General features: G+C 34.6%; 1 protein-coding gene across 2 annotated transcripts in view; it reads right to left on the reverse strand.

Annotated features, from left to right (window-relative positions):
• PRMT3 (protein arginine methyltransferase 3) overlaps positions 1 to 24,184 on the reverse strand; it is a 155,330-nt gene that overhangs the window by 46,559 nt on the left and 84,587 nt on the right. For both annotated transcript variants that reach the window (XM_012525660.4, XM_004459811.5), the window contains exons 11-13: positions 18,388 to 18,466; positions 9,604 to 9,791; positions 7,655 to 7,741 (exon numbers count right to left, since the gene is read on the reverse strand). In XM_012525660.4, coding sequence (XP_012381114.1) covers positions 7,655 to 7,741; positions 9,604 to 9,791; positions 18,388 to 18,466 — 354 coding nt within the window. The remainder of the gene's footprint in view (positions 1 to 7,654; positions 7,742 to 9,603; positions 9,792 to 18,387; positions 18,467 to 24,184) is intronic.

Consider the following 24,184-nt stretch of genomic DNA (forward strand, 5'->3'; position numbering starts at 1 on the left):
GGAAAGCAATGCATCACATAAAAGGGAATCCTGATAAGATTAAATGCTGATCTCTCATCAGAAACCATGGAGGCAAGAAGTGTATGATGTATTTAAGACACTGAAAGAGAAAAACTGCCAGCTAAAAATTCTGATCTGTCCTTCAAAATGAGAGTGAGTTCAAAGTCTTCACAGATGAACAAAAACTGAGAGAGTATGTTAACAAAAGACTGGTTTACAAAGGAGTGCTACAGTCTGAAAGGAAAAGACAAGGGGAAGAGACTCACAGAAGACTACAGAGATGAAGATTAGTAAGGATAAATATATGAAAATGGAATGTCAACGGATATAATGGGCAAGGTAAATAATGCCTTTACAATAATAACACTGAACATTAATGACTGAACCCCCCAGTTAAAAGACATCAACTGACAGAATGGATTTTAAAAATATATGAGCTATTTATATGCTGTCTTGTACAAGAGACTCACTTCCAATGTAAGGACACAATAAGGTTGAAAGTGAAAGGTTGGAAAAAGATATTCCACACAGGTGGCGGACTTGGCCCAGTGGTTAGGGCGTCCGTCTACCACATGGAAGGTCCACGGTTCAAACCCCAGGCCTCCTTGACCCATGTGGAGCTGGCCCATGTGCAGTGCTGATGCACCAAGGAGTGCCCTGCCATGCAGGGGTGTCCCCGCATAGGGGAGCCCCATGCACAAGGAGTGCGCCCCATAAGGAGAACCGCCCAGCACGAAAGAAAGTGCAGCCTGCCCAGGAATGGTGCCACATACACGGAGAGCAGACACAACAAAATGACGCAACAAAAAGAAACCCAGATTCCCGTGCCGCTGACAACAACAGAAGCGGACAAAGAAGATGCAGCAAATAGAACAGACAACAGGGGTGTGGGGGAAACGGGAGAGAAATAAATAAATAAGTCTTTAAAAAAAAAAAAAGAGATTCCACACAAACAATAATCAACAAAAAACATCTGGATTAATGATACTAATATTGGACAAAATAGATTTTAAATCCAAAACCTTTATAAGAGATAAAGAAGGTCATTATATATTAATAAAAGGGGGTAATTCACCAAGAAGAAATTGTTTTAAAAAATATTTATGTTCCTAACCTGGGTGTCCCAAGATCCATGAGGCACACACTGACAAAACTGAGGGGAGAAATAGATGTTTCGACAATAATAGTTGGAGACTTCAATACACCAGAGCTCAAATAATATGATAAATGAGGTAGACATAACAGACATTTATAGAACACTACACACCACAAAAACAGCAGGATATACATTCTTTTCAAGTGCCCATGGATCCTTCTCTAGGATAAACCATATGTTGGATCATATAAATTTAAAAAGATTGAAATTATACAAAGCACTTTTTCTGATCATAATGGAATGAAGTTGAGTACCAATAACAGGTGGAAAAAGAGAATATCCACAAATATATGGAGATTAAATTTAACACATTCTTAAATAATCAGTGAGTCACAGGGGAAATTGCAAGAGAAATCAGTAAATATCTTGAGAAAAATGAAAACGAGAATACAACGTATCAAAACCTATGGGATAGGGAAGTGGACTTGGCCCAATGGATAGGGCATCTGTCTACCACATGGGAGGTCTGCGGTTCAAACCCCAGGCCTCCTTGACCTGTGTGGAGCTGGCCCACGTGCAGTGCTGACGTGCGCAAGGAGTGCCCTGCCACGCAGGGGTGCCTCCCGCATAGGGGAGCCCCATGCACAGGGAGTGCGCCCCGTAAGGAGAGCCGCCCAGCGCAAAAGAAAGTGCAACCTGCCCAGGAATGGCACCACACACACGGAGAGCTGACACAGCAAGATGACGCAACAAAAAGAAACACAGATTCCCATGCCGCTGACAACAACAGAAGCGGACAAAGAAGAACACGCAGCGAATGGACACAGAGAACAGACAACTGGGGGGGGGGAGGGATGGGGAGAGAAATAATAAAAATAAATCCTTAAAAGCAAAACAAAACAAAAAACCTATGGGACAAACAAAGGCAGTGCTGAGAGGAAAATTTATAGCCCTCACTGCTTACATTAAATAAGAAGAAAGCTAAAATTAAAGACCTAACTACACACCTGGAGGAACTAGAAAAAGAATAGCAAACTAATTCAAATCCAGCCAAAGGGAAAACAATAAAGATCTGAGCAGAAATAAATGAAATTGAGGACAAAGGACATTATTATAAGAGGTTAAACAAAAATACAAGTTAGTCTGCTGTTTCCATTTTATAGTAAAAGGAAAATGCCTAGGAAAAATATTCTTTGTTAATAAGGTTTAAAGAGTTATTAAGGAATGTTTATGCAAACTGAAAATTGCTATACCAGTCACTCCAATGCATGATAATAGAAAGGCAGAAAGGAAGAAAATAAAGTTCTATGCTGAACATAAAACATAAAATGACTACTTTAAGGGAAGATGATGTATCAAGTAAAATTTTTTACCTGTAAAAGATAAGAACATAATATATGTGCACATCTAATCTGATAAAACCATTCTTGTTTTTTCATTTTTAAGGTAAACAATTCATTTGTTATACAAAAAGTATTAAAAGCCATTTCATTTAGACCTACCATTATGAAAGAGGATGCTAGTTGACAAAAATGAATTTTTCTAGAGCCCTGTGATTCTGGAAAAAGCAATAGTGAAAGAAATCCCCTACTCTTTTTGTTCCAGGAAAATGCTTGCTACAAAGAAATATGACTTAGACAAGACTCTTGGATAACTCACGATGAGGCCAAACACATGCCAATTCCTCATCTTTGTCTCATAAGTAATTAGCTGAACTGTTTGTCCCCACTGATCAATGGGAACAATATGCTTGTTAACTGAACTTGGTTAAAGTTTTTCTCCTTCCTCTAGGCCTCTGTACTCTGATCCTCAGCCTAGCCAGCATACAACCCTCTTTAATAACCCCTCCTGAGAATATGCTGGCCTCAGGATAAAACAGCTTCTGATTTGCCAGAGATCACACCACCCTTTCATTCTATTTCCCCATACTTGATTCTTTCCAGTCGCTCCTATAAAAGACAAACCCTTTGCCTAATCTTGAGAAGCTTGCAGATCTCACAGTTGGACAGTTCTTCTTATTATAATAGCCACCCTCCTCCTATTGCAACAGTCCCTTCCCCCTCTTTTAATAATCCTTTGAATAAGACTTGGTAGGTGGAAACGGACTTGGCCCAGTGGTTAGGGCGTCCGTCTACTACATGGGAGGTCCGCGGTTCAAACCCCGGGCCTCCTTGACCCGTGTGGAGCTGGCCCATGCGCAGTGCTGATGCACGCAAGGAGTGCCCTGCCATGCAGGGGTGTCCCCCGCGTAGTGGAGTCCCACGTGCAAGGAGTGCGCCCCATAAGGAGAGCTACCCAGCGCGAAAGAAAGTGCAGCCTGCCCAGGAATGGCGCCGCCCACACAACCCGTGCCGCTGACGACAACAGAAGTGGACAAAAAACAAGACGCAGCAAATGGACACACGAGAATAGACAACGGGGGGGGGGGGGGGGGGGGGGGAGGAGGGTGTTAAATAAATAAATAAATCTTTAAAAAAAAAAAAACCTTGGTAGGAGAGAAGCAGAAGGAGTTGGCAGCTCCACAAAGAGCAAAAGATAGTTGGAACAGACATGGGTGGAGAATTCAGACCTGCAAATAATGAAAACCTAAAAATGCATTAGGTCAAGCAGCAAAGGGACAAATACTGTATGATTCTACTTAAAAGAAGCATCTAGAATAGGCAAATTCACAGAGACAGAGCAGATGAGGTTACCAGGGACTGGGGCAAGGGGTAAATGGGGAGTTGTGGCTTAATGGGTACAGAGTTTCTGTGTGGAGTGATGAAAAAATTTTGCAAATAGTGGTGATGATTGTACAACATTGTAACATTATGAATGCAATTAATGCCACTGAATGGTACAGCTAAAAATTGTTAAAGTGGCAAATTTTATGTTATATACATATATTTAACTATAATAAAAGAGTATAAAAAAACCTCAGAAAAAAATTAGGCTACAAAATCTTAACTATGTCAGGCTTAGAATAAGTACATTGGTTAGGAAAGGAGGTATTCAAGAAATGTGTTATAAATGCTTAACCAAACAACTATGAACTTACTCTGAAAAAGGATGGAGAAAATGTTTCAAAGATTTACTTTCATTTCTGCTACTTCAAGTTGATGGGAAAAATGTGACTATTTCTCCATATAAATCTGTCTGTCTTATCTCTGAGGAAGAGACCATTTTGATTTCAAACATTCTCTTGTCTCCCTCCTATCAACAACTGCTAGACTACTAGCCAAAAATAAACTTTACTAATCTATTTCAAATGCAACATGCTTGAGATTTTTTAGATCTGTTTCAAGTACCACATTTAGCCTGGTCCCTCTATAACCAGAATAGCTTATGCATAGGTTTTTTTCCCCTATAATTCTTATAAATTGTTTGTGCAACCCCAGAAAGAAGGTTTCTGGGTCAGGAAAGACTAAGGGTGTTTTATTTCACAAGCAAAACATTACAGTGATTTCTTTAATTTTCTTTAACAGTAAAATGGGGATAACATTAGTACTCACCTCAAATGGCTATTGGGAGGATGAAATGAGAATATGCTTATAAAGTGATTACCACAATGCATGACATGCAAGTCTTCAATGACTGTGAGATATTAACATTACAGTAAGAAAATTTATATTAAGAGTATTGATTGAAGAGAATAATCTCAGTAAAGCTAACATTCAATGCCAAATGCTAAAATTTATAACTTTAGTACCTCACATATATCCAATAAATAGAGTATGAAACAACGGATTCCTTTGGAGGTGAGTTACAGAAATATATTACTCAGCAGGGACCAGACATACGTTAGTCCACTCCAACCTTCTGCCACTTCTCCCAAACCTTAGGTTTGCCTCAGTCCAAAACAGGTGTCTTTTATATTAATTTCATTCAGACATTGGGAAAAAAAATATGAATCTAAAAGATACTTTAACAGATGTAAGATAATTTTAATTTTTATTCATTTTTCTTATGGAAATTTGATTATATAGAGACAAAGGCAGCAAGTACCTATTTGAGAGTTTTGGTATTATTCTTTAATACTAAAATTTTTATTATATTCTTTGTATTAAACAGACTTTACTGTTTTGTTTGTGTTTGCTATTTTACTCTTGTAAGTAAACAGAATAAGACCATCAAAGGATAAATACAGTATCTTGTAACACAAAGCTTCTTGCACTGTACCCCAAATAACAGTAAGCAGAAAACATGTCTATATACGTTTTATGAAACTCTTTCTGTAGTATAAAACTACTGTAGCTAAAACTATTTTCCAAGACTTCCTAACAGTCAGGTTTCCATATGACCTTGGTTCAGCCAAGCAAATACACCAAATGAAAATCTGGGAGGGGGAATTGAGCACCACAGTGGCCAGATGCAGTAGGGTCTATAAGGCCTGTGGTGGCAGAGACAGCTCTGAAGCAGGCCAGTTCAAAGGTGTAGTTCCAAAGTTGTTTCTAGAAGTTCAAAGCAGAGTCTGCTCCCTCAGCTCTCCCAGTGTCTCTGGGAATTATATTACTTCCTTTAATAAACCCTTTCTGCTTAAAGCTGATCTGGATTTTATTATCTGAAACTAAGAACTCTGATTGATAAGCCAGAAAATAACATTTCAATAAAAGTTAATAAACTCATCTGTCTATATAAACTTCAAAAATATGCATAAAAGCAGACAAGCATAGTTTTTGAGATCTTGGTTAGTTTTACATGTGTTCTTATTTGATTTGAAGATCAATGAAAGCATATTTGAAAGAACGTTATTTAATGATACTAGTGATATAACCAGTAATTCCTATCTAAGAAATTCCTTAGACGTTAATAAATTTTGTTAATCAAGATGGTCTTTCTTCAACTCTCAACGATTAGCAATATCAAAATACAAAGTAAGTCTGGGAGTTAAACTTTATAATTTCAATTGACCAAATAATTTCAATTACTAAAACAGAAGTAGAAAATTTGAGGAGAGCAAAACTTTGCTTTTCATCAATTAAATCACAAAATCACAAATCTGGAATCTAGATATCTAACTTTTAATAATTATACAACCAACTTCACCTAAAAGAATTCCTCAAAATATAAAGCACATTTTTTGTTAAATTCACTGGGACATAAAATAATTTCTAGATCAAAATGAACCAAAACAATTTTAAAGGTGCCATAAAGTCTTTTGTATGTCAATCTGAACAAAATATTTAAAAGAATCGTGTTGAAAAATCAAAGTTAACATGATTATAATCTGCTTTATACACAATTTCTTAGAATAAAATTTTCTGAAAAATTCTATCTTTAAGATATTTAGTACTTTAAAAACTAAATAATTTTTTTTAAAGATTTTTATTTATTTATTTCTCCCCCTTCACTGTCTGCTCTCTGTGTTCATTCGCTGTGTGTTCTGTGTCTGCTTGTATTCTCATTAGCTGGCTCCAGGAATTGCTCCTGGGACCTTACGGAATGGGAAAGAGGCGATCATTCTCTTGCACCACTTCAGCGCCCTGATCTGCTGCCAACTCTTATTATCTCTCCTCTGTGTCTTGTTTTGTTGCGTCATCTTGCTGTGCCAGCTCTCCATGTGGGGCAGCACTCCTGTGTGGGGCAGCACTCCTGTGTGGGGCAGCACTCCTGTACAGTCCAGCACTCCGTACTCTGTATAGACTCACCACATGGGCCAGCTTGCCTTCACCAGGAAGTCCTGGGTATCAAACCCTGGACCTCCTATGTGATAGATGGGAGCCCAAATGCTTGAGCTACCTCTGCTTCCCAATAATTTTTTAATAATACAATTATTCATACCACTACCAACTATGTAAGTTCATATTGAATAAAGGCCCACATTTTATTAGCAATCTACTTCTGATAAAGGTTAAAACTTATCTTAATATAAACGTACATTCAGAAATTCTCTAAGAAACATATTTTTTAAAAATAATCTAATATTTCTGGCTACATTGTAAGAGATTACTCATTAATCCATAGAATAAGTCTTTAAAATAGAATTATTCTCATTTTACTTAAAGCACAATTGAACAGTCTCTGGCACAAATTATTTAGGTAACTTGAACAATGTATCAAACCAGTATGTGGAAGAACCAAATCTGCTTAACTTTTTTACATACTTTTAAAAAATTATTATTATACCAGGTTTATTGTTTAAAGAAAGGTAAATCACTGTCATTGTCTTAAATACTTTTCATACATGATTATAAAATATTCTACCAAATAAACATCTCATATGTCCATGTAAATTAAGAAGTAAGAGTTATTGGGAGGGGTAAGACATGAACTTTTTGCCTTTGAAGTAAAAGTTGAGAGTTCTCAATTAATTATATAATAGGGATTAATGGAGAATCTATAAAGAAAAATCATTATGTAAACATGGCTTCCTATTATTTTCTCTACTGAACTAAACTAACTTTTTTGAGGTCTACTGACCTATTAAAATTGATCTGTTCAATGATCTAGTAAAGGCAAAGATGGGACTGTCAAAGACAATAGTCTTTTCCATTTATCACAAGCCTGGTAATTAATGCATTAGCCTGCCAATCAGCTGCACTGCTAGTGAAATCATAAAAGTAGAATGAAATAGCTTACCGTGCATATGGATGTCTTTGTGATTTTCAGGGTAAAATCTGAAGAAAACTCCAAATCTGAGAGTGACGTTGTATGGCAATCTATGCGCTAGCCATTAAAAAGAGGGGAAGGATAGAATTTAGTAAAAATAGTGGAAAAACATTACTACTTTTTTAAAGCAAAAAAGGACTACTCAAACCAATGTTTCATAAACCTTAGTCACTCAAATACCATTTTTGGGAATGTTTCCAAATCTGAAGGCCACTAGCATTATCATTTAATATTCCCTTAAATCAAATTAGTATTTTCACTTTGGCTTGTCATAAGCAATAACACATATCACATCATGGTTCTGATGTGCAAAGTTTTCTAACATACACTAAAATAAAAGATATAACTAGATGTATTTAAATTAAAAAAGGCTTTTCTTCGTTCCATCTAATATCATTTTATATACCACAAGTGGTACATAACCCACAATTTAGGGGAATATGTATAAATTATGTGTGATAGTATTTTTATAGAACAGTCTACTTGAAAACATGCTAATGAAAAGGACAAAACATATTCTTTTAGAATTCATTTTTGTAAGTGCTAAACTTATTAGATATTAGGAAAAACCAAACAGTAAAATCAACTATAAAGATTCAACTCAGGAAAACAAATATCCTGATTTTCCTATTCTGCCCTAATTCAAATTCTTCCACTCTGAAGAGTGGGATGGAATCATCTCTCAGCTACAGCAGTCTGTTCAGAAGTTAGTTGTAAAGGTTGTCATCAGCTGATCCGCCATGAATAGATTATTACCCAGTGAACACAATTCATACACCAACATATGACTATGCACCTAATGTACTACATTATTTAAACTAGTTTGAGAAAAATTTTAAAAATTTACACAAGTAGTGCTCTTTTATTTTTCTCTTCCCTGTGTTCAGCTTTCACCTCAACCTTAAGGCTCATTTGGCTAAAATTTTACTTTTATAACTTGAACCAAAGAGTCCAAATAAATCCCTAAACACTCCCTATTAGTGTACCAGAGCACTGAATAGTCCCATAAGCATCAAAGTTGACTGTACTTTTTTTCCTTAAAAGCTGAATGCAATTTTAATTAGTTTGCTTTTGTTTAGAAACATTACATGTCTATTATTCTATGCTAATTTTTCATACTTTAGTCATTTAAGATAATAAACATTCACTGAATATCACTTTGTGCAGATAACAATTACTGATGTTATGGACATAACAGCATGACTGAAAAAGGGAAGACACTATCCTGAACCTAGAAAGAAACTAATTTATTTGATTGTCTAGCTGAAATAAATAAATTAAGGAGGTTTTAAGAATATGACTTTTCATTACAAAGTTATTCCATGTATATTCAACACAGCAAAATTCACAATAAAACTAGAGAATAACATGATTAAGAGTAAGATAATAAAACACAAAAGGAACTAACCAAGAAATCTGAATATAGTAGAGATTTAGTTCTGTAGGCAGAATCATTGTAATTATAATTACTTAATCTGAAAAGGCTGGAAGCAATCTAAATGAGAGAAGTTAAACTGTGTGGAATATCTGCTAGGAATGAATAATCTGTCTGTAAATGAGAGGCTAGAATAAAGCCAAGGGGTGGTGGTGAAGCAGAAATGATAATACAGCAGGACTTTTCCTTAACTAAACCAAATTAAATGATTCAACCTGTTCTGTTAGGTCTCAAGAATTATAAAAATGAGTATAAGGAATTTCAATATAGAAAGAGAATTGATTGTAAATAGTAACATAGACAACTGGTAAATACTATGATCTCAGTATGTATGTTTTAGACTGACTGAACTTGGAAGAGTAATTAACTGCTTTTGAAGGCTCATATATAAAATCAATATATTAAATTCAAATACTAAAACTACAATGAAAACTAACAAAAATGGTAATACTGCTATAGAAGATAAAATTGGTAAAACACCTACCTTAATACCACAAGGATCTGAAACTATAGTTTTTGATTCTAAAACTTCCACGACAGCTTCTGGAATAACTGCTTTCTTCATGCAGGACATGTTGAAGCCATAGACATCATCCCAAAAGGCAATTCTGTCAGCATGTTTACTCACATCACTCACTGCCACAAGGCTGATGGTGCAAATGTCAGGGTAAACTGTGACAAAGTGCCCAGTATGTTAGTGTTATCTCCCTTTATCACAGAACAGTTCATACTATATTAGTTAAATAAAGGCTGAATATACTAGGATTTCTACAATTACTAGCAATGGGAGATAAAAATTTCCCCAAATTAATGAAGGTGTAAATCAGGGAAAACAACCAAGTCTATCTTGGAGTCTCCTTAAAAAACAGTTATGTACTATCATTGTAACAAGTCTGATATTGTTTATGAATTCTAAAAACAGATATTGGATTTTTGTAACCTGGTCTGTTCCTCTGGGCATATTAGATTGTCTTAGGTTCAGGGGTTTCAGTTTTACCTGATTAAATTAAAATCAGGGTTTTGATTCGGCCATGTCAGTAGGAAGTTAAGTCCCTGCTCCCTTGGTGGGCAGGGACTCACAGAGAAAACGACATGGCAGAGGAGTGAGTTTGGAGTTTGGATTCTGGAGCCCTGGGAAGTAAACACACAGGAGAAGAACACGAGAAATAGATGGCTCCACAGACCTGGGCAGAGGTCCCAGGAAGAAAGACAGTCTGACAGTCTAGAGCTGACCTTGTGGAGAGAACAGAGCAGCTGAGCCCAGAAAGAAATGACCTCCGGGGAGAGACATTTAGGAGGAAGAGGAAGGTTGAACCCTCGCAGACACTGCCTACCATTGCTCAACATGCAGCAAATAACTTTGGGTGATAAAGTATCTCTTATGGTACCTTGAGTTGGACTCTTTAGGGCCTGATAGCTGTAAGCTTCTACCCCAAATAAATACCCTTTATAAAACCCAAAGATTTTTGATACTTTGCATCAGCACCACTAAACATATAAAAGGTCCCTAAGAGACCTTTTATATGCTAATGGTCCCCAGAAGCATAGCTTTAACCCATATATCCTCCTAAATATCCCTTGAACATGTCTTCTTTCCATTCCCACAGCCATTGTCCTGCCAAGTAACTTGACAATCATAGAAGCATTCCCATATTATGTCCTGTAATTTCCTCCTTAAAGAATGTGATAAGGGTATTTGTGCTAAGAGGTTAGCAAACATTTTCTGTACAGTAAATATTTTAGGGTTTGCAGGCCATATGGTCTTTCTCAAAATGATTCAACTCTGCTATTGCAGTGTGAAAGCCACCATAGACAACAGGCTTTAATGTTTCATTTCAAACAAATGAATGTGGCTGTGTGCCAATAAAACTTTATCTACAAAAGCAGGTGGTGGGCCATCTACCCCTGATATAGATGAGGGAGGAATGGATGAGGTCATTATCAGGGCTGCCACATTGTACTGCTTCAGGGCATACATTTCATACTGTACTCTATGGGAACTGAATATCCTCCAGAGTTGGGCAGTGTACATTCAAGTTACTTAACACAGTTATTCCATTTTAGAATGTTATTAAAAATATTAAGGGAATTTTAAAAGCTCCATTAGTTTCTCTATCAGGAGTATAATACATGAGTCAAATCCAGACTACAGCCCGTTTTTATAAATAAAGTTTAACTGGAACACTTCTACGTTTACATATTGCCTGTGGCTATCTGGTTACAAGAGCAAAGTTGAGGAGATGGTAGAGAAACTGCAGTATGGCCCACAAAGCTGAAAATATTTACAATCTGGCCTTTTACTGAAAAATTTTGCTGACCTCTGCTTTACATCAAGCAATCTGATATACTAGTAATACCTGTAAGAAAAAAGTTTAATTTTTTTATAAAGAAAAACTAAAGCTTATGAAACAAATCTAAAAACACAGTTTTGGAAATATGATGGTAATAAGAAGAAACAAACTAAAGTGGAATATGATTTTACTTTTTCTAGGGTTGAGGTATAATTTTAAGCTAATTACATTTCCTAAAGATACAGAAAAGCAGGTTTTTGTATTTGCTAGAATTTAGAAATGAAAATTTTTTAAATCTTTAAGTTAGCAGGGTCTATAAATACTTATTAAGGATTTGTAATCCGTGTTATAAATTAATCTTGTTTTATTTCCACCTTTTTGCAGCTGGCTAAAATTTTGGGCCATCTACCAGAATCCTCACTAACCCTTTACCTTCACATTCTGACACATTTGTCATTTGCTTTTTGTCAGAAAGAAGCTATAATTGAATAATTATTCCTTCTTGTAGGTGAAATTAACAAAGTGCTGATTGGACAAAAGCAAGCTCTTAACAGATCATTTATAAATTCATGGCTTTGACATCTGTGTCCTTCTCGATTCACTGCCCAGAATTCATTTGTCACTAGAACAGCTCACATGGTGAATAAAGATGGGAAATGCTTTATCCCCTGGAAATGCCTACAAACTTCTGGGTAAAAGGATAAGACTCTGCTGCATATAGAAACAATTTCTAGTACACACTAGCATCACTAGTTGTATATAAATAAACCAGAGAATAAAAGATTTAGAGCAAAAGGAGATAAGAGAAATGAATCAAAATAATGTTTTTTCCCCACAAAATAAGCATTAAAAAAAGGTTCACCAATAACAAACCTAAGAAAAATATGAAGATTTTTAATGAAATAAATGTCAATAAAAGCAAAATATTTGATACGCATAAAGGGAAATGTCTACCAAATCAGCAGATGTTTTTGGAGTTGAATAATTTTTAAAAAATAATTTCCAACTTACATAGTGATGGTGTCTTAAAATATTAAGTATATACTTATTTGGAAATTGGACTCATTTCCCCATCATTAACTTATAAATAATGAATAAGTTTCTAGGTGAGCCTACTAAAGATGTAGCTAAGGTAAATATAGCTAAAATATGTATTGAAAATTTATGTGCAGAAAAAACTAGAAAATGATACTATTTTATAACAATGAATAAAACTTAAATTATAAATGCAAAAAAAGCAGATTTGATTGGAAGATGAGAAAGTAGGCAATGATATACGGAAATAACTAAAGGAATCTTCTAAGCACTATGATCCCAGGTCAGTGGCTGATTATACTGAGATGTAATAGTGTAGAAAACGTGAAGTGCTATACAAAAGGCAGGAGTTAATACCCAGAGGCTTAACTTCATTCCAAAACTTTTATAAGGTATAAATAAACCCAACACTAATCTTGTATTTATCAGTTATGATTCAGGAGAGGAATGAACATTTATGGAGCAACTACTTTATGCCATCTCATTTAGACTTTCGAATGGTTCTATAAAGCTGTATTATAATGCTTATTTTACAGATGAGGAGATGAAGCTCAGAAAGGTAAAGTAACTTGCCCAAATTACTGGTCTTCATCAGCTAACTAGTAACTAGCCAGCTGATGAAGCACATATTCAACTGAAAGTCTAACTGCAAAATTCATATGCTTTCCATCACGTTGTAATACCACATTTTACAATTTTTAAATGGAAGAAAGGGAAAGAGGAACACATCTTTCAAATGCAAATGGGAACTTGGAAGAGAAAGGTAGGGGAAAAAGGGATTGAGACATACTGAAGAAAAATTTCGACCCATGCATGTACATGGTCAATTAGTTTTCAACAAAGATCCCAAATAATCCAATGAGAAAGGATAGTCATCTTGATGAATGTTCTGGAACATACAGATATCCATATGGAAAAAATGAATACTTCCCTTACTTCACATCATACAGAAACAACTACTTGAAATGGATCGTAGATCTAAATGTAAAAGCTAAAACTCTAAGAAGGAAACATAAGGGAAAAAAATCTATGCAAAGTAAGACAAAGATTTATTAGATATGACATTTTTCTTAATATGAGACTGAGTACATGCTTATGATGATCTGTATTTCCTTTTCAATTGTCATTCATATGTTTTGCCCAATGTTTTAATGGGTTCCTGTACTATTTATTTGTTGGAGCTATTTATATGTTCAGTTAAGCTTTTTATTGGTGACAAGAATTTAAAATATATGTAATTTTTTAGTTTGTAATGTCTCTTTGGCCATTGCTTATGGTGTATTCTGCTATTTAGAAGCTTATTTAGATATAACAAATTTATAACCTTTTCTTTTAGGGCTTCTCATTTCATCTTAAGATTCCCTACCCACCTAAACAAAGGGATACAGCTATTTCCTTCTAGTATTTTCACTGCTTTGCTTTCTTGCATTTAATCTTTGACTCATTTGAAATTTGCAGTGTACAGTTCATCATGTATAGGTTAATACCTGTTTTCGTTTTTTTTTTTGTCTTTTTGTTTTTTAACACAGGGGCTATCTTAATCGTTGCAACACTATGTACTGTAGGTAAATCATTTCTTCAAATATTTAAGATGCCATATATAGTTGGATCCATACCCAGGATTTTCTATTCTGTTCACTTATCTGTCCATTCAAGAACCAATAATATAGTGTTTTAATTACTGAGGCTTTGTAATGCGTTTTAATATTTGGTAGGGCTACTCTCTTCCTCAGTGACCTTCCACTTCAGACTTTTCCTCACCACTCCTGTTTGTTCACTTTTCCATATAAACTTTAAAATCAGCCTATTTAATTATAATAATAATAAAATACCTGTTGGCATGAACTACATACCTTTAGAAATTTTATCCTATAAAAAATTTCAAATGAAAAAATAGGGAAGAGTATAGTTAACTCATATTTATTCTCTGGTTACAAAAATTGTCAAAAATTTTTAATTGTACTAAATTTCTAATTAACTTTGGGAGAACTGGCCTTTTTATGGCATTGAGTTTCTCTATATAAGAATATGGTATGCCTTTCTATTTATTTAAATATTCATGTATCTTTCAGCAGTAAATGTGTCTTCACATAAGTCTTGCCTATTTCTTATTATATTATTTTGTACCTCCATAATATACTAAGTTCTTTTACTATTTGTGATCATTTTTCATTTGATTCCCTTGACATTCCACGTTCAAATAATACAATCTATAAATAAGTTTATTACTTTAAAATTTTTTAATCTAAATTTTTTCTCTTTTCTTATTTCATTGAATAGTAGCTCTTGAAAATGTTAAATAATGGTGTTACAGTGGCCATCAATATCTTGTTTTTAGGTTTCCCCATTAAACATGATACAGAGTTCAGCTAAGATAATTAATTTATCATTTAAGGTAGACTCCAACTATTATTTTTTGAGGTGTGTTTTTTCCTTTCCCAATCTAGAACGTAAGTTGTATTTTGCCAAAATCCTTTTCAGTATCTAGGGAAATGGGTATATGATTTTGCTTCTTACCCTATTAATATGATTAATTATATAATATTTTGACCCCAATTCTCCTTTGTCTGATATCAATATCTATAATCATGGGAGCTGTTTTCTTTTTGCTTGGATTTCCCTGAATATTTTTACGCAGATTGTTATGTTTAACTTTTCTGAATTATTTTGTTTTAGGTATATCTTTATAAAGTGCACAGTACTGGGTTTTCTTTTCTGAACCAATTTGAAATTCTTTTAATAGGTGAGTTTAACCCATTTACATTTATTGATATAATTTTTCATTCACTCTCTTTTCTGTAGCTGTAGTTTTCTTTTTTTCTTTCTTTCTTTTTTGGTTCTAAATAGTTTGCCACATGGTCTTTTCGCTTTTTGGGGAGAGAGTATTAGTTATTCTTTTATTTAGGAATTTTTGTAATTTTGTACTAGTAGCTAATTTTATAATTAAAATCTTATGGAATGTCTTTGCTTTTTCCATTATTAACACTATTTACAAATCCCCTATCATAAGTAATGATGAAATTACTTATTCTTCCTCTTCCCTTTCCTCTTTTTAATCAACCAATTTTTGAAAATTAAAAATACAGTTGACTGATAATACTAACAATATGGAGGTGGGTATAGAGATATTATACAGCTTTAATATATTTTCCATTAAAATTAGAAATCGTATCTTTGTCATATAATTCATTTGACCTGAAGGAGCTGGGAACTGCCACTTTACGTTTTAAAAAAGTCACATCTATTGAAGTATAATTAACACACACTAAAATTCATCCTTTTTGTTATCTAGTTCTATATGTTTTGAAAATATATACAGTTGTGTAATCAGCGGCACAATCAGGATATAGAAAGGATTCATCACCACACAATTTTAACCAATAATATAATTTTAATGGTTATACTGCTAAATACACATATAATTTTATTATTTGATTTGTCACTTTAAATGATATTCTCTAAATTCTTGCTATTGAAGATAAAGCAACTAAAGTACAAATACTTCCTCCCACCTGCCTTCTGCCTTCCCTTTTCAATTTCAAGAGATGTACCATTTGACATTGTTAGGATATAAAGCATTTACATTCTATGTTTTTATCCTAACACATGAATTTGCTTTAGTCTTAATTCTAGTTGTAAAAATACCCATTGCTTTTGACCAAACATTTCCCTAGTTTTCCTCATCATGTCTTGGTTGGCTGAAAGTAAAACAGTATGATTTATGACACAAGATCAGTGCTTAATATAGCTTAGCTAGAAGTAGTAGTCCTTAGGAAACCTATATTCATTAACTTTACAAAATCACTTTTATTAGTAGTAAAAGTAGTAAATGGACACCTCTAAAGTACTGTGGAATTGCCTAGTGATAACAAGGAAGATTAAAACCAAGTTTTGGCTGATTGTGTTTTAGAATGTCTTTACTCCATGCCATTATATAATGAGACACATTTATCAGAAATTCATATAAAATGAATAGTAGTTCCATCATGCATATGTGGCTCTCCAATATGCATGTTCTCTTATAATGCAATCATTCTTTGTAAAATTTTTACATCATAAATTGTTTAGTAAATCTTTCCTTCAGAAAAACACAAAGGAAAACTTTGCTTGTAATAAAAGAATGAGCACCTAGATGACTGATGATATTCACCAAGGCATACTCAAATACAGAAATAGGTTAAACCACTTCACGTTACTCTTTTTTTTACTTTTCCTTCTTTTATCTTGATTATAAGATAACATTCATCAGCTCTGCTTAAGCAGTTAAATGCTGACCTCTCTCAAATATACTCCTAGATTATCTTAACACTAAAATTAGCTATATAAAAATATAAAAGGCTCATGAGCCTTTACTTTATTCTTCTGATAGGAAATGATTCTGCCATTGTTTCATCAACTATAGCCTCATTATTCACATTACCTTAGGTTCTAAATGAATTTCACCAAGAATTTGATTTAAATGGTTTCAGTTGCTGTCAGTCCCACAGTAAGATCAATTAATACAATTCAGGGAGGTATGGAAACAATTTTCTAAGTATCCACCAGAACAACTTCAAGGCAAGATTCAGGTTCAATAAAATGCACTTCAGTAAGGAAACAACAAGATACAGTGAAAAAGCATGGATATTGGAGTCAGGTAGATCTAAGTATAAAAAAAAAATCAAGACTTGACCACTTAATATGTGTCACTCTGCACACCTTTATGAGATTGTTTCTAAAATCTCTCAGGGATATTTTGAGTATTAAATGTGACAACATAAATAAAGGCCAAATTGACAACTTGGGAATTGCTACTACTACTACTGTACCCAACTGTTACAGGGTAAAACATATCTAAAAGAATCTAGCCAGGTTCGTGTCAGAACAGGAAGAAACCTTGAAATGGTCGGAGAAAACATAGTAAAAAATAAGAACATTTAAATATTATATAAAGAAGTCTGTTGGTCTGGAGAATTTACTTTGCCCTTTATATTTTGGCCTTATTGAAATTTAGTTGTTACCATAACATAATTACACGGAATATGGATGGACAGGAGGAATAAATATGATCAAGTGCTTTATGTCACAAGTTCAAAATATCTCCTTTTTCATTCACTTACAAAGAACAGTTTAATATCAGCTGTACCATGGAACCTATTTGTTGACTATGAAGCTTTAAGAAAGAAAAGTGCAGAGAGAGCTGAGTGAAGAAGGACAGATGTTATTCACACCATTTAAATGATACAATCCAATAAACATTTATGATGCTCCATCCATGCTCCAGGAGGTGTGAAACATACTGGACTCGAAGATGATCAAAACATAATCCTCGCCCTAAAGGAGAACATTTTGTTTGCACACAACTGTTCACAGCAGACAACCTATAAAAATACAATCTCACTCTCAGAATAGAGTTTATATGGCTAAAACTTTTCCAGAAGAATGAAAAGAAAAACTCCCAGACTTACTGGGATCCACTTATAAATACTAACTAGGTATGTTGCACTTAAAAAAAAATGTGTATCAGAAACCAAAAAGTCACTACTTTAAACCACAGAGAAGCCAGATTTACATATTTAGTAAAGTCATGGAAAATCTGCCATTAAAATGAAGAACCTCCATCTTAGGACGAAATATTCTATACAGAAAAAAGGAATTAAGTGATATAGGATTAAAACTGAAAAAAAGTTTGTTAGAGTTTTGACTTGAATATCAAGACTAATCCTTAGTATATTTATAGAAGTATTATTGAAAATACTATTAACATGGAGCCCTGCACATCTTACATAATGTTCCACTAGTAACAATATAGTAAACAAAAGTCTTACTGCTTCTTCTAATGGAAACATCTTTCATTTCTACTGGGAACTTTCTCAGCCAAGAAAAGTTTGTTTGAAATCCAAAGGTTCACTTGGTTCTGCCTGACTGAAATTAGATTATTAAAACTAGAATTTTATACTCACCCGAACCTCCTTTTGCCAAGTATTTGTTCTTTGCATAGAGGACAGAATCTAACATAGATTCAAAAAGAAGAAAATAGCCCTGAATAAAAAAGGAAAAAATGGATTTTAGAAATATGCAATATCCTAATAAGCAGATAAAATTTAAAGTTTGGGCTCTTCTTTTAAGATATATTATATTTTTGCAGTAAGTTCTTTATATAATAACAATTAGAAAATCAGGCCAGGGTATAAAGTGAACTCCGAGAAATTTATTATGGTAGAATGTACTGAACCTTTTTCACCTGTCTTTTCCACTTTCTAGACTGCTATTTCTCCCTCATTAAAAGGGAAATTTCACATAGAAACTGTTAACGTACTCTATAACTCACTGGAATTTCACTATATTAATCTAGAGCAGTGGCTCTCAATTAGGTGAGATTTTGCTCCCTGGGGGACATTTGCCAGTGTCCGGAAACACTTCTGAATTTTACAACTAGGGCATGAGTGTTACTGGCACGTAGTGGGTAGAAGCCAGGGATGCGGCTAAACATCCTTCAATGCACAGGACAGTCCCCCACAACAAAAAATTACCCGGCCCAAACATGCCAGTAGTGCTGAGGTTGGCAGAACCTAGTCCACAGTACCCTTTCCCAAACAGTATCCTGTCCAGGAATCTCTCCCTAGTAAAATAACAATAAAAAAATATATAAAATAAAAAGTGGTTCCTTATTCAAATGGGTTTGAGAAACACTGAATGCAATAAACCGCCTCTTAGAGATTCATAATACACATTAACCTTAGCACACGGAAAGTTCTAGTAAGTGTTGTGGCAAAGAGAATTGCAGAATATATTTTAAGAACTCTTTTTTTCTATTTAAACATCAGTGCCTTGCAGTACTAGCATTGCTTTGAAAACAGTTTGTGAAACACTGACCTAGTGTACTCCAGATTTTAGAGTACAGTCATGAATCCTCTACACCAAGAAAGAATAATAATCATAGTACAAATGAAAAGAGAATTTGCCACTACTGGTATCACAAATACTGTACAAGTTCTAATAGCATGCCACACAGTTTACTAGAGAAATGATGAGGTGTAACTGAGGGTTAAATATTAACAAATAATTACGATTACTAAATCATTATCTAGATGCCTTTATATTACAAAATAGCTAAAGGTTAATACCTGAAATTACTGAAGCTAGTAGAGTGGTCTCACCCCTTTTTATAGTTACTCCCAGACTTAATCTCACCCTTGTATGTGCTTACCTTTGTGATGGTAATTTTAGATTGGCTTTATCCCTGTTTATAGATTTGGCTCACACTTCTATATGCTTACTATTGGGATGGTAACCACTCCATCCACTTTTGTTTAATATCTATATGAAAAACCTTGTGACTGGCCTTTACTCTGTACTTTCCTATCCCAGAACCTTGATCTCTGATAATGATTCTAAACTTGGTTACTAACCTGGTTCGGTACCCACCCAATCTTGTTCAGCCCCTTAATGTTTATTAATGAAGGAACCATTATCCGGCTCCACCCCAATTATTCATTAGTACCCTGGTGTTATAAAATATTAGCATTTCTACAGATCACGGAGGCAATTTTTGGGCCGTCTATGGTGACTGACCTCCTGTGCTTGAGCAACCAAATAAACTCTTTCTCTCTTTGAAACCCCAGTGCTTCAGGAATTGGCTTTAAAGATGCATCAGGAGGAAAGAACCTGCCTCAGCATCAAAAGTAATCATGAATGAGAAATTAATGCAGGTCTGTCCTTTCTCCTTCTAGGCCTCTGCCCAACTCCTCACAAACAGCTAGGGAAGTATTCAGTACAGTACTTTCCACGTAATACAACCTATTACAGTTTAAGGTGAATACTTAAACTTAAGTGTTTTCACTTACTTGCTTTGTGTACAAATAACTGTCTGGTTGGATAAATAAAATATTCTTTAACCACATGAATAGAAACTCTTAAAGATTTCTCTAGAACAAGAAAAACCTGAAAACTCAGAATGGACAATCTTCATAAAGATATTAACATTTAAATGTAGAGAAAACAGCTCTAGTGCCTGAATCATTTATAAAGGAATCTAGTTAAATTGCTAATAGCAATTCTACACTGGAATTTACTTAGTGCCCACCCCAACATACAAATTCACTGATAAGAAAATAATTGCCTATAAAAAACAGCAACAAAGCTCTTTTATTAATGTCCAGAAAAGTCCAGGACCAGATGGTTTCACAGGTGAATTCTACCAAACATTTTGAGAAGAATTAATACCAATTCTTTTTAATCTCTTCCAAACAACTGAAAAGGACAGAAAATTACCCAACACATTTTATGAAGCCAACATCACCCTAATACCAAAGCCAGATAAGATATTACAAGAAAAGAAAATTATAGACCAATCTCTCCAATGAACATAGATACAAAAATTCTCAACAAAAATACCTGCAAATCAAATTCATCAGCGTATTAGAATCATATGCCAAAATTAAGTGGATTTTAGTCTGGTGTGCATGGGTGGATTGAAATATACCACATGAACAAATCGAAGGGGAAAAAACCACATGACCATTTTGTTTGATGCAGTAAAGGCATTTTACAAACTCCAACATCCTTTCTTGATAAAAGCACTTCAAAAGAAAGATATAGAAGGAAAGTTCCTCAACATAATAAAAGGCATGTATGAAAATACCATATCCAACCCATTGTACTCAATGGGGAGAGGCTGAAAGCTTTGCTAAGATTAGGAACAAAGATGCCTGTTGCCACCACTGTTACTCAATATTGTGCTAGAAATTCTAGCTAGAGCAATTCAGCAAGAAAAAGAAAGAAAAAGCATCTGAATTGGAAAATAGGAAATAAAACTCTCACTATTAGCAGACGACATGTTCATAAATATAGAAAATTCTGAAATATCTACAACAAAGCTAATAAATGAGTTAATAAATGACTTCAGCAAAGTGGCAGGATATGAGATTGGCACACAAAAAGCATGGTGTTTCTATACACTAGTAATGAGCAAGCTGAGGAGGAAATCAAGAAAAAAATTTATTTACAAGAGCAACAAAAGACTCAAATATCTAGGAATTAACTTAACCAAGAAGGTTAAGGACCTGTATTCAGAAATCTACAAAACACTGCTAAAAAAAAAGAAATCAAGGACAACCTAAACCCATGGAAGGACATTATGTGTTCATGGATTGGAAGTCTAAGCATCGTGAAGATATCAATTCTACCCAGATAGATTTATACATTCAATGCAATACCAATCAAAATTCCAACAGCCTACTTTACAGAAATAGAAGTCAACTGCCAAATTTATTTGGAAGGGAAAAGGGTCCTGAATAGCCAAAAACATCCTTAAAAAAAAAAAAGAGCAAAGCTGGAGAACTCATGCTCCCTGAACTTGAAGTGTATTATAATGCTATGTAGTCAAAACGGCATGGTACTGCATAAAGAGAGACATATTGATGAAAGAAATCGAATTGAAAGTTCAGAAATAGACCCTCACCCTCTATTGTCAACTGATTTTTAATAAGCCTACCAAGTCTACTTTTCTGGGACAGAACAGCCTCTTCAACAAATGGTGCTGGGAAAATGATATCCATAACCAAAAGAATGAATGAGGACTCCTATCTCACCCCCTATAAAAGAATCAACTCAAAACGGATCAAATACCTAAACATAAAATCCAGGACCATAAAATCCATAGACGGTAATGTAGGGAAACATCTACAAGTCCCTGTAGTAGGTAGGGGTCTCTTAAACTTTACACCCAAAGCATAAGCAACAAAAGAAAAATACAGATAAATGGGACCTCCTCAAAACTAAAAACTTCTGTACCTTAAAGGACAATAAAAAGACAAATCACCCAATTAAAAAATGGGCAAAAGACCTGAATAGACATTTTCTCTAAAGAAGAAATACAAATGGCAAAAAAAACACATGAAAAAATGTTCAACATCACGAGCTATTAGGGCAATGCAAATCAAAACTAAAATGAGATCATTTCACACCTACTAGAATGACAGCTATTAATAAAACAGAAAACTGTAAATGTTGGAGAGGATGTGGAAAGATAGGAATGCTTATACACTGTTACTGAGAATGTAGAATGGTATGGCCACTGTGGAAGTCTGTTTGGTGGCTCCTAAGGAAGGTGGATAGATCCATGAAAATTGAGAGAAGTGACACAAACAAACATCTGCTCACTGATGTTCACATCAACATTATTCATAATTACCAAAAGATGGAAACAACCCAGGTAATCATCAATTGATGAATGGATAAACAAACTGAGGTCTGTACACATGATGGAATAAATTTTCAGTTGTGGGAAGAAATGAAGTTATGAAGCATATGACAAAATGGATGAACCTAGAGGATATTATGTTGAGTGAAGCAAGTCAGGTACAAAAGGACAGATGTATGATTTTGCATTATGAACTAAATATAATGTGCCAACTCATAGAGTTAATAGCTACAATATAAGTCACCAGAGGGAAGCTGACTTGGCCCAGTGGTTAGGGCGTCCGTCTACCACATGGGGGTCCACAGTTCAAACCCTGGGCCTCCTTGACCTGTGTGGAGCTGGCCCACACACAGTGCTGATGCACACAAGGAGTGCCATGCCACGCAGGGGTGTCCCCCGCGTAGAGGAGCCCCACGTGCAAGGAGTGCGCCTCATAAGGAGAGCTGCCCAGCAGAAAGTCCAGCCTGCCCAGGAATGGCACCACACACACGGAGAGCTGACACAGCAAGATGATGCAACAAAAAGAGACACAGATTCCCATGCTGCTGACAACAACAAAAGTGGACAAAAGAAGAACATGCAGCAAATTGACACAGAGAACAAACAACTGGGGCAGGGGCGGGGGGGGGGGGAGGGACGGGGAGAGAAATAAATAAAAAGTAAATCTTTAAAAATAAATAAATAAATAAATCACCAGAGACTAGAATGTGGTTAGAGACTGGAAAGCTGAGGCTTAATCTGTATACAATTGGTAAAAAGTTGTTTGCAAATGTTTAGAAATGAATAGAAATGGTGAAAGCATGTCACGGGATTTGTAATTAGTAGAACTAACATGTGGGTATGATAGTGTTTTGTTTTTTGTTTTCTTTTTTTTTTGGAGTAATGAAAATGCTTTAATATTGACTCAAGTGATAAATGCAAAACACTGTGATTTTATCATATGCCATTAATTCTATACTTTAGATAAATTGTAAGGTTTATGAACAACAACAAAATAATAGGGTGGATTAGGGGAAAAATATACCAAACATAAGATATGAACTATAGTTAGTTGTAGTTCTTTGATGGTGTTCTTTCATAATTTGTTATAAATATTTCATAACAATGTGAGGTATTGGTTGTGGGGTGAGGTATGAGGGCCCTGTACAGTGTTATGCATGTTTTTTAAATAAGTACACAACTTCTCTTATACACTTATTGTTTATGTATGTTCATGTATAAGTGATATACTTCAATAAATATTTTTTAGTGAAAAAAAAAAAGATCTTATAGTAGGTGGTTGTTTCTTTAACTCAAGACCCAAGGTGCAAGCAACAAAGAAAAAAGAAATAAATGGGAACTTCTCAAAATGAAGCACTTTTGTTTTTCAAAAGATTCTGTTGAGAAAGTAAAAGGGCAGCTTACTCAATGGCAGAAAATATTTGGAAACCACATATCCAAAATGGGTTTGATATCCATGTTATATAAAGAGATCATTAAACTCAAGAATAAAAAGATAAGCAACCCAATTCAAATATGGGCAAAAGACTTAAATAGACATTTTCCCAAAGAGTAAA

Source organism: Dasypus novemcinctus, chromosome 10 (genome assembly GCF_030445035.2).
Source record: "Dasypus novemcinctus isolate mDasNov1 chromosome 10, mDasNov1.1.hap2, whole genome shotgun sequence".
In the NCBI taxonomy this organism is placed as follows: Eukaryota; Metazoa; Chordata; class Mammalia; order Cingulata; family Dasypodidae; genus Dasypus; species Dasypus novemcinctus.